Genomic DNA, 13542 nt, shown 5'->3' with positions numbered 1-13542 from the left:
CGACACAGAGACACTGACATCACACGCTGGTTCTCATTTTTCCCTGTCCCCGAGCATCGATTGAAACCTAGCTAAGCCTGCTGGCTTTAGGAAGCGATCTCGAGCATGCGGAGGTGTGTGGATTCAGATCCCCGCTGCCGTGGTTGTCCAAGCCTGTGTGTGCTGCCAGCCCCATGCAGGTGCCATTGAACCCAGAGGCACTTTTGTGACAGAGCACTGGCAGAGGGGCTGCTGTCTCATGAAAGTAAACTCTTCATCCCCACCACTCTGTGTTTCAGAACAAGAAGAAAACTTTGAGTTTATCATTGTGTCCCTCACTGGCCAGACCTGGCACTTTGAAGCCACCACATATGAAGAACGAGATGCGTGGGTCCAAGCCATCGAGAGCCAGATCCTAGCCAGCCTACAGTCCTGCGAGAGCAGCAAGAATAAGGTAAGCCCTCAGCAGGCTGTCCCCCGAAATCAAGGCCTCTGATCATTAAAGAGCAGCAGAGGCCCAGAGTGCTGGCCCAGGAGGACAAAGCATCAGGTGACGGGTGGATGACAAGGACCCAGGTATTCTTTGTGAGCAAAAGACTAAATAAGTGAAAAGATAAAAACACTCTGTCCATCTTCACCGCGCGTCATGCCTTGGTGTCCTGGCTTGGCCCTGTCCCTGTGGCAGGATGTCCAACACTGAATCTTTGTTCTATCAGGTGGACACGCTGAATGGCCATGGCGGGTGCTGGAGTCTCCTGGGCTCTTAGGTCTTACTCATCCACACTTTGTCTGGGGAAGAATAAATCAGAAAAAGAAATACAGATGTAAAAGATGCACCATTCTGTTCCCACGAATGCCCAAAGTCCAAACCCACGCCAAGTGGGGAGGTGGCCTTGTTAGAGGTGGACACGGAAGGCGCCTGCAGACCTGGGCGGGAGGGAGATTGGGTGAGGAGAAGTTCTCTTTTCTAAACTGTTGCTAAAGCCTGGTGTGTGTTTTAATCAATAATTAGAGGCGACTTTTTTTTTTTTTTTTACAGTTGTATAGCCAAAGAAAAAGTGTTTTAATGTGCATTTTTTAGGCCACTGCTCAGTGACATTCCTTACACTAAAATTATGTTCCCATCCAGAGCTGCTTCCATTTCTCTGTTTTAATCCTCGACTGTTTAAAACCCCCTTGCTGGGACGTTTTAGAGCCTCAGAGTACATTTTATTTTTCTAACTGTGCCCAAATAGAAACTGAGGACATTGCCCACCAACCTACAAAGTCAAGTGCATTTAAAGAAAATTCTGGAAGGGATTTGTGGTGAGCTTTGTGTGCACATGCAACACACTCCCACACTCGGATGCCAACATGAATTGTCAAACATACTTTCAATACTTGGGTATCTAGCTGAGGGGAATTAAAACCCAATAATACAAGATACTAATTAGACAAAGTTAATAAATTATAACTTAATGTTACACGATAAATTATTCTACATCAAACAACGTGTCAAGAGATGGCTTCATCCACTCCTCAATATAAAGAACTCTTACACAAAAATAAGATTTATCCCAAGTGTCCCTTGAAATTGATCAATTTTTGTTTTAAACATAATATTAAATGCATATTGAATAAACAGGCTGTAACCGCTGCAGGCATCCTTTCCCTAGCACCTGTAGAACCAGCAATTCCTCTCCACTAGGTAATGGTGAATGTGTGCGTAGAGTCGGTGTCAAGAGTGCTCCGTTCAGCACTGTTCAGGTAGAGCAGAGCTGGAGGCGACCCAAGCATCTGGGGCAACTTGACAAGGGATTCAGTGATAAGTGGAAGACGACAACACATGGTATCAAAACATCAGAGCTCGACTCTGCGTTGTCCCGCCACGGGTCACACGTCTTCATGTAGTTTAAGAATAAGTGCCCCCGCCAGCACTCTTTGTCCCAGTTTGGTTTCCTCAAATGGAAAGTGGGTCTCCAGCCATGACATGGTGTGGACGGGTTGTCTGAGCAGTGAGCATGAGTGAGGTCTACCCCGCCGACGAAGCCCCGACTCCCGGCTCATGAGCAGGTGGGCTTCCTCTGCTTCTTGGGTCTTCATGCCAAGAAGTGCAGTGTCAGCCGAGGTGCGTTAACACCAACCTTCCCGGGGGCCCCTGGCCTCGTGGTCACACACACACCACTGGACTTTCCTCTTTGCTGGTTTTGGCAGAGTCTGTCTCTACAGGTGAATCCCGACGTGTAGCTTTTCTCCCTGGGTCATGCTGTCTCCTGAAGACATCAAGAGAGGAAACTGAGGATCTCCCTCCTCTTGTATTGCACATGGTTAAGCTGATTGTGTTAGGAGGTGTCTGTCTCCCCGGGCTTCTCATATTTTGCTTTTGTCTGTCTTCTTCCACGCCCAGTCCCGACTGACCAGCCAGAGTGAGGCCATGGCCCTGCAGTCCATCCGAAACATCCGCGGGAACTCCCACTGCGTGGACTGCGACACCCAGAGTGAGTGCGCCAGGGGAGCGGGATGGACCCCGGGGCCCAGCTGCAGGGTCAGGCTGTCGTCCCTGTCAGGAAGGGCGGTGACGGGTACCAAGGTCCACTGTTCTGTTCAGACTTTACCTGAACCGTCTCGCTGACCGACACGCACCATTCCCCGGAGCATCAGGGAGCCCTGCTTAGGACTGCGAAGGACTCGGCCCAGACCCACATCCCATCGTGTCTGGGAAGCAGCCTCTGCTACATCAGTAACCAATTGTTTGGTTTTTTCCATAAAAATAGAGTACATTTCTGCCCAGAGATTCTGGACTTTTTTTTTTTTTAATTTCAAAAGTATGTGTTCTGGGTTTTGACATCATGATTCTTTTTATTTTAAATACATTACAAACTGCAGCATTTGATTGAACGAGTAGAACTTGTAGTTACTGCTTCATGACTCAGTTGTATTTCGTGCTTTCTGTTGTCCAAAATGTGGTGTTCCCTTTGACAGGGGCATTTTGTGGCTTACCTCCTTGAGGCTGGGGATTGGCTGTTCACTCTTTTAGTCCCAGCCCTGAGAAGTTTATATTGGGTTTTTTTTTTTTTTCCTAATTGTGTTAATGTTCTTGTTTTTGTTTTGTTTTGTTTTGGTTAAATAGCATTTCAAAGAGGGGAGACTCAGTTCAAAGTTTAAACAAGGTCAGAGGTCCTGGGGCCAGGCCAGCGCTGCCTGGCAGGCGCGGTGGTGGGGCTGGTGCTGAGTGTCCGGAGCCAAGCCCAGGGACTGAGACGTGAGCCCACAAGAAGGGCCAGCTGGGCACTTGGCGTCAGGCTCCTTAGGGCCAGCCAACCTGCCACAGGGTCAGTGTTTCAGCGAGTTCTGGGGACATGTCGGGTTTGTGCAGGTGGAGGAGGCTGAAGGGGCCATGCAGCATGGGTCACTGCCAAGCAGAGGGTAACCCTGGCCTCATTTAGGAAAAGAGCAGCCTGTCAGCTGGACCCGTGTCAAAGCCAGTGGGGTGCGGCACCAGAGGCAAGAGTTGCGGTCTCTGTTCTTCAGTCCTCGGTGCTGCAGAGCAGGACAGGTGAACCCCAAGCCAGGCGGGGGAGACGGGCCTGTCTATCTGAGGGTCCCACTTCACATGGAGTAGGGTAGAGAGCCAGGGCAAGGAGGGTAACTGGGAGGACTGGGTGGTCTCCACAGGGAAGGGTTGGGCTGCCCCTGCAAGGCCACTCGTCTCAGGCCTGGGAAAGGACACATCGAGTCACTTCTCACGATGGGGGACCAGGATGCTGTTTTCATGATCCTTGAGATACTTCTTTAAAGTATCTTTTTTTGTTTGAATCTTAAAATTTTACTTTCAAAACGTGTGGTGGTGGAACGGAGGTAGAAGACAGGAACAGTTATTTGAAGTGTGTTTTTATCAAAAACTTTTTAAAGTAGACCTTTCTTAGAAGCACAAACCTGAGACGCTTCAGACGGTCCATTAGGGAAGTTCTGTCCTTGTTTCCACTATACATCTAAGGATTCCGTTAAAAGAAACTAGTCTGTGGGGACCGTGGCCTGTGGGGACCATGGCCTGTGACATATTGGAGGTCAGGAGTGGGGTGTGGGAGCACTGAGGGTGGGTGGGGAGGGGAGTGCCTGCCAGGCTGCGGGAACAGTGTGGATGGAACCAGCAGACCACCTGGGTGGGGGAGCGGCCCGGGAGCCGGCAGAGCTGGGCAGGTGCCATCGTTGATTCTCACGACTCTTAGAGTTGGTGCCACTGTGGGCCCCTTTACAGTGGGGGAGACGAAGAGTCCAGGGGGCTTGAATAATTCGTGCAAGGTTACAGAATTGGCAAATCCTGACCTATCCTTCAATCCACGCTCGGGGCTGCCTGTGTTTCCTCAAAGGTCTTAAAGCCTGGAGAGTCTGAGATCAAGGACGCACATAGATAGCACCCTGGCCAGGATCTTCTGAAGTAAAATCATCCAGTTTGGGTGCAGGGCTGGGAAACATGTGCCCAGGCTGCCATTCACCATAGCAATCATGAGCACCCCTCAGCGCAATGGGCACGGTTCAGGAGGGCTGGGTGCCCTGGTGCCTGCTGGGCTGCTCAGGAGGAAACTGATGGAAATGGCAAGAAAATAGCTTGGAAGATGTCCATCGCACCACAGCTGGACCCAGGTCAGGAACACCCCGGGTTCTGCAAAGCTGAGGGCAGTGATGGGCGTGGAGTGCCTCAGGAGATACTGCACTCCAGAGACAGCACGTGCTTCTCCCAGTGAGTGGCTGGCCCATCGCTTCAGCTATGCTGCCTCGTAGTGGGGACGAGGCGGGGGGCTTCAGTGCAGCATGGGATTTGAAGCTGGGAAAACCCCACCTCCTCCTGTGGTTCTTCTAGACACCAGGAGCCCCATCTGTCTGCACTGTTGGTACATCCCAAAGCCCAGCTTCCAGGGTGGACAGTAGACTTCCTTAGCTTTGGGGGTAACCACCTAAAAAGGGATTCTGTGATCCAGTGAATTTAGGACGCTCAACAGCGTCCACCAAGGGGGAGTCGAGGCCTTGGCCCATCCCTGCTTCTGGGAAGTCCTGCCATAAAGATGCCTGTTGCACATGGTGCAGTCCAAGCTGTGGTAGAAGTCTGTTTGGGGCACCTGTTGCCAGACACCTGCCAGGAACATGCCCAGAAAGCCTGCCCTTGGGGGCCCATAGAATCCCAGACCTTGGGGCCCCCACATGGCCCTCACCAGCAGCTAGCCATTCAAGGACAAACCCTGTGGGGCAGCCCAGCCTTTCTGCACTGTCAGTCCTCTTACCCATCAAGTCCTGGCCAGCGCTGCTCCACGCTGATCCTGCCACCATGTCTATCTAAGCATTATGGGTGCCCTTCCCTCCCAGGTGACCCAGCCAAACTTGCAGGGGGAGCCCCACCAGCCTCTCGGGTCCTGCCCACAGGCAGAGCCATCCATTGTCCCAAGTCCTCAGAGCCTTGGCCCCACGTCGCCTCTCCAAACGGTTGTCCTTGACCACTGGCTGTTTCTGCAATGCTGGGCAGGCGCTCTTCCACCACGCCACACCCAGCCGCTGACCACCAAGTTTAAACTGCTCACGTCCATCTGTGTCCTCTTGCTCCTCCAGGGGTGCCTGGTTCTGCCACCTCTTGGTGGATCATGTGATCTTCTTATTTCTTCCTTAGATGTCAACTGGAGCAGAGGTGAGGCTGACCCTCCACAGCCCTGGTCATAGGGGCGGAGCAGCCTCGTCCCTGCTGCACTCGGTCTTGACTGGGTCTCAGCGGCCAGGGGCTTGGGCTCCAGGTCACTCTGCTCCCCTTGAATCTTCCATATTTGTTATCTTCACAGAAACCTTTGAGTATAGGCCCAGAAACACCCCCCCCACCCCATGTAGACATCCTCCTTTAGATCCAGACTAGGACAGTCTGGGAGGTGGGCAGGGTGGCCATGTGCCACGCTCTACATATGGACCATTGTCATTGGTCTATGTCCCTGAGACAATTCACAGGGGCCTGGAGCAGTGTAGTGGGCCCCACAACCAAATGAGTCTCCTGTACAGTGCAGGCGAGCAGCCCTGGGGGCAGCGTTAACTGTCCACCGTAGCACTCAGCAGTGGCCCTTCCACGGGGCACAGGGCGAAAGTGAAGGGGATTCGGTGCAGGAGGAGCCAGTGAGAAGGGTGTGGTGACGATGCGCTTCAGCACCGACTTAGCTGGAAGCCGGCGAGTTGGGGGGTGTCTTGGGACTGTGCCTGTCAGTTGCCTCTCAGGAATTCTCGTGTGACAATGGGACCTGTCCCCACCTTATGCCCAGCACAAACCACAGCCTGCGGCCTTCTCAGGAGATCAGGTCCCCCAGTGCGGCCCTGAGCCTTCCCAGCAGATCTCCCAGCCATCCTGGTGTGGGCTGCCACCAGGCCTGGTGGGCCTCCTTGTGCCTGCTAACGCTGCCCTGTGGTCAGACCAGAGCCTGTGTCACTTCCTAGTACATCCTGTCCTGCCCACACAGCCTACCTCGCACACGCCCAGACCCCCTTGGAGGGCTCCCCTGCTTAGTGGAGCCATTCTGAGTCACCTGCCAAACGCACGTCAAGGCAGAGCCCTGAGGAGCTGGTGTTACCGCACCTGCCACCTACCTTCCCGCAGGGGAAGCAGGCACAGGGTCAGCCTGGGCAGAGTGCAGGCTGCCAGAAGTCATCTGGCAGAGGGCGGTCAAGGAGGACGTCCTGGGAAGGAGTATTCCAGCTGAGGCCAGAGAAGGAGAACTGTACCGGGGCCCAGGGTGCTCCGGCCAGGCGGGGGAGCCCCGAGCACTGGTGGGTCAAGGAGCTGAGCGTCTCAGGTGGGACCAGTGAGAAATGGGCTCAGTTTTCATCAGGACTAGGAACAAGTCGATCCAAAGGGCAGACAGCAGCCGTGGGTGGTATATTGAGTCCTGGGGTGACATGAGCAGATTCGTCACATTTCCTGGGTGCAGGTGGGGAGCGGTCTGCAGTGGGTGGAAGGTGAAAACACAGGCCGTAGCTGCTGTACCCATGTCATGACGGCGGAAAGGACGAGGGTTTGAGAAGGAAGAGTTGGATTTGAGGGAGCTTGAGAGCACGTGGTTAGCTATGGGAGTGACAGAAAACCTGGGGTTGGTTGCCAGGATCCTGCGTAAGTGACAGGAAGGCCAGTGCCACTGGCTGAGGTCAGGAACAGAGTATGTCTGTGAGGCGAGATGGTGACACTGGGGTGTCTGCAGGACGGGGATGGAAATGGACTGTGACGATGATGCTCTAGCTTGGGAGCGAGGAAGAGGTGACAGCTGTAGGTAAGAGCTAGCATGCGGGTCGCCGTTGGAGCCGTGGGTTGGGTGGGCTGGGTTTTAGTCGGTGTTCTCACCACTGTGACTGAAAGTCCTGACAAGAAGGAACAGTTTATTTGGGTGTCACGGTTTCAGAGGTCTCAGTCCACAGATGTGTCCAGAGGTGAGGTAGACCATGGTGGCGGAAGGGCGTGGAAGGGGGCCATAGCTCAGGACGTAGTGATCAGGAAGCAGAGAGAACGGCCCCTCACCATGGGCCACACAAACTCCAGAGGCAGTTCCGCAGCGACCGCCTCCTCCAGCCGCCACCCGCCCTCGGCCACCACCCAGTTGATCCCTATCAGGGATTAAGCACTGACTAGGGGCGACTCTCGCAACCGGATCATTTCACCCCTGAGCTTTCTTGCATTTTCTCACACATGAGCTTTTGGGGGACACCTCACATCTAAACGTTAGTGGGTCTGCTTGGAAGAGAGTATGGACAGGCTGCGGGAGCCCTGAGGGAGGGACAGGTCCAGGAGGAGACCAAGATACAGCAACCAGAGACGTGGGAGAAAGCCCCAGAGAGGCTGTTGGCCAGGACGGCCTCTGAAGTCAGCATCTGAGGAGGGAACCGGGACGTCTTCGGCAGCAAGGGGCCAAGTAAATGGCGGCAACTCCCTTGGGTGTGGCCTTTGAAGGTGGCTGGTGATATGGGCTGCCCTGTGTTTGGGGGACGGTGGGGGGTACAGAAGCAGAGGTGGCCAGGGTGTGGAGGGCCGTGCAGGCTGTTGTCCACACCTCCCCCTTCTCCCAGCACCTGCAAGGCCGGCCAGACCTTTGTCTACACGGCCGACCCTGCCCCTGCTGTCCGGCCCACCTCTGCGTTTACTCGTGTGGCTGAATTCTTCGGCATCTACGCTTCCTTGTTCTGTTGTTTGGTTGTTCATTTGGGGCACGGGTTTCCCCCTCCCACCTGACGCCTCTCAGGCCCAGGCCTCTGCTCTGGCCCGTCCCCTGGCATCACCTCCTGAACGTGGACTAGATGTTAAGCAAATGGCCGACTGATTGATCAGTTCATATACGACCCTTCCTGGTCATTTGCCGTTTGTAGAACAAAGGACATGTACTCAGTGAATCACACATGACATCAGCCACCTGGTGTTCTGCCGGCTCTTCGGGTGGTCTGGGGAAGTAGTGACTGTCCTTGAGTTGAGCCTTACTTGCTTCTGTCCTTGAAAACATCTTGGCTAATCAGCTGTGGATTCTAGCTGTGGCCAGCCCTGGGCCTGAGTTTCGGGTCTTCCGATGACTCCGGCCTGTACACAGTGAGTGATGCAGGTCAGGGGTCCCAAAGCCCTTCTATGACCAGGTTTGTGGTCCTGCAGAAATGGGACCTTGGTCCGGTATCACAGCCTGAGGCCTCTACCATTCACCCTGCAACTCAGGGTGACAGAGCCGGCTCCTCACTACCCAAGGGCCCCGTGCCAGCTTGCCAGCCGTGAAGCATGGAGGGTCCAGTTGCCGCAGTGTTACCCTTAGAAAAGATCCCAACGGTGTATTTTCCCATCATTCTTTCATCTTTGAAATCCACGAACACTTCCATCACGGGCCTATCGAAACATTTGTGCTGGTTTAGTAGAGGTGGTATGAGGGCTGTTCTGGCTTTGGGAATGACCCCAGCTTGCTTCCCCCTGCCCTCTGTCAGCAGCTACCTGCTGTGGACGCCAGCCTTCTGGAAGTGAGCACGGCTGTTGAAGTGTTGGAGAGGGCGTCCCTCCAGGGGCCCTCTAGCTGGACCGTGTCATTGTGTGTTGTGGAGGAAACTCGTGGGCTTCTGCTTCAGCCAGAGTTTTAGAACATGTCACTTCTTTGAAGGCACCTAGAACAATATTGAGTACTGGCCAGGGGCCGTGGGGTCATGTGAGGGTGGGGACCGCCCAGCGTGGAGTCTGACCAGCTGGTCCTGAAACTCTAAGGACAGCAGGGACAAGTGATGGTGGTCTGTTCCACTCCCCGCAGATCCCAACTGGGCCAGTCTGAACTTGGGAGCCCTCATGTGCATCGAGTGCTCTGGCATCCACCGCAATCTGGGCACCCACCTCTCCCGGGTCCGGTCCCTGGACCTCGACGACTGGCCCATTGAGCTCATCAAGGTGATGTCGTCCATCGGGAACGAGCTGGCCAACAGCGTCTGGGAAGAGAGCAGCCAGGGGCGGACGAAGCCCTCCTTGGACTCCACGAGGTAGGAACCCGGGCAGGGCGCTGCCTAGACGCGGACACCACAGTTAGACAGCTAGGATCCACCTGAGGGACAGCCACACTCAGAGTGGCCCTGGCAACCTGTAGGAATGCCAGTTAGGCCAGCCCAGAAACATCTGTGTTTAAAATTGGTCTTAAGCAGAGTGGATGATTCAAACTACTTAATTTTTTATGTTTGTTTTTAGGCCTTGGGGATTTCTGTCCCCCTCTTAGAAATGCATTAAGCTTCTAACCTTATGAATATATTACTTTAATTAATACATTTCTAATAGGCATAAGCTGTGCTGACACTAATTATGAATTTTTGATTCTTTAATTTTGTTTATTATTCTTGTATCTTTGTAAGCACCTGCTCCATTGGTAACCACCCCCGCTCCTACCAACAAGTGAATTTGTGAAGAGAAAATATGTTTTACTTCCTAAAATATATTTCTAACCCATTTAATCAACCAAGTTCAGCATAATGTATGGCGACTCCTCATTAATGTTAATTGTTATCCAGTGTAAAAAACGCATTTATTTTGAGGCCATTTAGTTTCTCATTTGTCATTCACAGCTATTACAAACCGTTTTTGAGAGGACACATGCATATTTAATACCCCTCAGAGGTGGTGAAATAGCACGTCTTCAGAGCAGGCATGTCTGCAGCCTCAGAATGGACAGCCTCCTCAGCGTGTCCACGGCAGGTGCTTCCCGGGCCACTCAGCAGGGGTCTTGCTCGTGCCTAGACAGCGGGGCTGAGGTGTTTCCAGCGCTCAGGCGTGGGGTGAGACGAAGGCAGGAGGTGCCACCCATCCTTAGCCGCAGGAGAGGCCTCGCTCTGTTTTGCTGGTAATGCGATGGACCGGAGGCCAGTAGTGCTCAGTCCATGGCTCAGCTGCAGACGTCGGTGACCGCTGGGTGACACCAGAGCCGCAGACCCAATGTCACCAACACTGCAGTGGGAGGGTGTGGTGCCACCTTGGGTTCACGTGGAGGGGGAAGCTGGCACCTGTTAGTCCTGCTGTCCCCGAGGCTGCTCTGAGGAAGGGCGGAAATGACAGAGGCGTGCCAGGTTGACTGTTGGAAGTCCCACAGGTTCGACATGCGGCTTTTCTCATGTGGGTTGTACCATGCCATGTAGACACAGGTAACTTCTAACAAACCAGAGAACCCTTCGTCTTGTTAAAGCTGCCTTGATCTGTTGACCACCGAGTTAGAAACAGCTGGGTCGTCCACTAGGCACATTCTTAAAAAGGTCAAATCGTGTTGCATTTAATCATTGAAAGAACTTCTGTCTGAAAATTGGAAATTAGATTGAGTTTAATGTTTGAATGAACAAAACATTGAAATAAGTTTGAAAAAATTAACATGGTTTTTAATATCAGGAATTAGAAAAGCTTGTTTTTCTGTCCATTAAAATTTGAAACCATTTAAAATTATTAGAAGTGAAGTTGTGGGTTATTTTTTAAACTGATAAATATTTCACATTAATTTTGCAGTTCTAAGTGAAAACCACAGGTATTTGATAGTTCTTTGTATCTTTGAATGAAGCGCTTGCATTTGTAGCTCCTGATCTACAGAACATTAGACCTTGTAGTTCAGAGAAGTATCTCGAAGTCTTCCTTTCTCACTAACGAGGCAACTGCAACAGAACCCCATCTTTTCTTGGGTCACACTGGCTTTCCTAAAGAGAAGTGCCAGTAGCCAGGTACACACCTGTAATCATAGCCTCTCAGGAGACTGAGGCAGGAGGATCACAAGTTCAAGACCATCCTCAGCAACTTAGGGAGACCCTGTCTCAAAACAAGAAAAAAAAAAAAAAGAGAGGGCTGATGGTGTAGCTCAGCTCAGTGGTAGAGCACTTGCCTAGCATATGAGAGACCCTGGGCTCCATCCCCAGTGCCACCAAGAGTGGGGGAGGTTACAGTATTAAGGTGCAGCTCCTCTCCAGGGCGCGGACACCCTAATGAGGTTCCGTGACGTTTCCACAGGTAGCTCTTGATTTCCTATGTTCTGTCCGCCGCTAAGATCAATGTACAGGAGAATTGACTTTAATTTTTTGTGCCTTTAATAATTCTCCCAGAGAGTTTTGTTTTTGATTAAATTCAGTGAATGTCCATTGAGCACTCGCTCATGGAAGAGACAGTGAATGGTGGTGGGACAGCAGTGGCGGGTGACGTCCTGGGCCCGCTGGGGGTGCCAGGGCTGGCAGAATTTGGCAGGTGAGGGGGGACTCTTACAGCTGGTGTGCTGCGGGGACGTGTCAGTGGATGAAGGCTGCTCGAGCCGGTGTCTTAATATGAGGTGGTTCCCAGGGGAGGTGTGCCTGGGGAGGTCAGTGGCCTGGGCTAAGGCAGGAGTGGGGGGCTCAGCCTGCAGGTATGCACGTCAGCAGGTCTTCCCCATAGGCTGGACCCTCCTGTAGTTGAGGTGGCCAAGGAAGGTGCCGGAGAGGGCCTTTGAGCCTGGGCACCAGCACCAGGACTAGCACCGGGTGTGGGGGCACTTTGGTCTATTTATGTGTCTGAGTGTGTTCCACCTGGAGGAAGCGGGGAAGGCTGTGGTCCTGGCGGAACACAGGAAGCCTTAGAAACACGGTGAAAGCAAAACAACAGCCATTGGTACAGCAGTGATTCGAAACCACCACCTCCACCACCTCCGCGCTTCCCCGCGTGCAGGTGAAAACCAGAAAGTCTGGCTACATCCCTGCATGGGGTTCATAGCCTTGGGAGGATGGGTTTCTGGTCCCGGTACCCACCCGACCCCTCCATTCCCTCTCTCTGCAGAATCTAGGCTTGATGGGGGGCTTTTGATATGTCCTGAGGTGATACTAGTAAGAAACGCTGTAGTAGGCTGGGTGCCGCTCCATGGTGTGGCACTTGCCTAGCATGTGCAAGACCCTGGCTCAGTTCCTGGTACCTGAGGAATAAAAAATAATGAATGAATAAATAAAAAAGGATGTGGAAATATACTTAAATAAGTATTTAAATAAAAGCCCCAGAGTCTGATGGCTTGAGAAGAGTGCAGTGCTCCCTGAGACGCTCTGGTCTGGACTTGTCCTGACAGTGGAATGCGGCTAGAAGCCACAGACACCCTCCCCCTGACCCCGGCACTTGCCCACCTGGGCACAGGCACACACAGACTGAGGACCGTGGGCAGGCACAGCACACCTTTCTCCTCTGTCCCCTAAAACGCGGCACCTGGAGTTGCCTGGGCCCACAGGCAGCCCAGGAGGGCAGGCACTGGGCAGAGAGACTGGCCTACAGCCTGCTGTCCCTGTGCCCCTATTAAAGCAGCTCTGGACTGCTTATAATTGGTTCCATGATTCTCAGCCACCCTGAGAACTGCCGTTCAAACTTGAGCAGCATCATGATCAATGGAAGCTGACGGCGGCTGAAGCAGTATTGACTTCCCATTCCTAAACAGCACAGTCATTAGTCAAGGAAAGCATCTTTTAATTACTCCCAGGAAGGAGAAAAAAAAAATCTTTTTGGATGGATTCTGCAACAGCTGCCATTTTGTCCAGTGCATTCGATATTAAATTTATTGTCATAGGAGGAAAAAAGATACCCTCGTCCCCCTCTGTAATGGGGGTTTAATTTGGAGAAGGATTCGTGTCAGAGGCGAGATCGATGAGACGACAATTAACTACATCTGGGGCAGAATCAGAATTCCCCCTCTCTAATTGCTATTGATACCATTTAAGCACACACTTAAAATATTGATTTTAGATGGGAGGTTTAAGCGGCGCACAGGTAGTAGCAGTGGGCAGAGGAGCCGGGACTGTCGGGGCTGAGCAGGGGCATGTTGCAGTCTTAGGGCCAGGATTTTTGGTGTGAGCTCGGGTGGTGGCCAGGATGAGCACCTTGTAGCAGCTGGGGAGCCATGGGGCAGGGAGGGTCCCTCTGTAAGAGCACCAGTGTCTATCACTATGGAGACAAGTGGCCGAGCTCCTCTTCCAAATGCAAGAATACTAACCGCAGAGGTAAAGGTATTAAAATAGCAGGTGGACCTTGCTCAAGTGAGGGGACAGGTGAATGGGGAAGGTGCAGGTGGTCACCCCAGAACATGAGCCTTT

General features: G+C 52.7%; 1 protein-coding gene across 7 annotated transcripts in view; it reads left to right on the top strand.

Annotated features, from left to right (window-relative positions):
* Positions 1-13542, top strand: part of Agap1 (ArfGAP with GTPase domain, ankyrin repeat and PH domain 1) — a 483685-nt gene that overhangs the window by 415281 nt on the left and 54862 nt on the right. For all 7 annotated transcript variants that reach the window (XM_027956197.2, XM_027956196.2, XM_027956198.2 and 4 more), the window contains 3 exons: positions 279-433; positions 2366-2456; positions 9243-9465. In XM_027956197.2, the coding sequence (XP_027811998.1) occupies positions 279-433; positions 2366-2456; positions 9243-9465 (469 nt within the window). The remainder of the gene's footprint in view (positions 1-278; positions 434-2365; positions 2457-9242; positions 9466-13542) is intronic.

This window comes from Marmota flaviventris, chromosome 11 (assembly GCF_047511675.1).
Source record: "Marmota flaviventris isolate mMarFla1 chromosome 11, mMarFla1.hap1, whole genome shotgun sequence".
Lineage (NCBI taxonomy): Eukaryota > Metazoa > Chordata > Mammalia > Rodentia > Sciuridae > Marmota > Marmota flaviventris.
The sequence above is the reverse complement of the archived record's forward strand: the minus strand, read 5'-3'. Positions and strand labels throughout refer to the sequence as shown.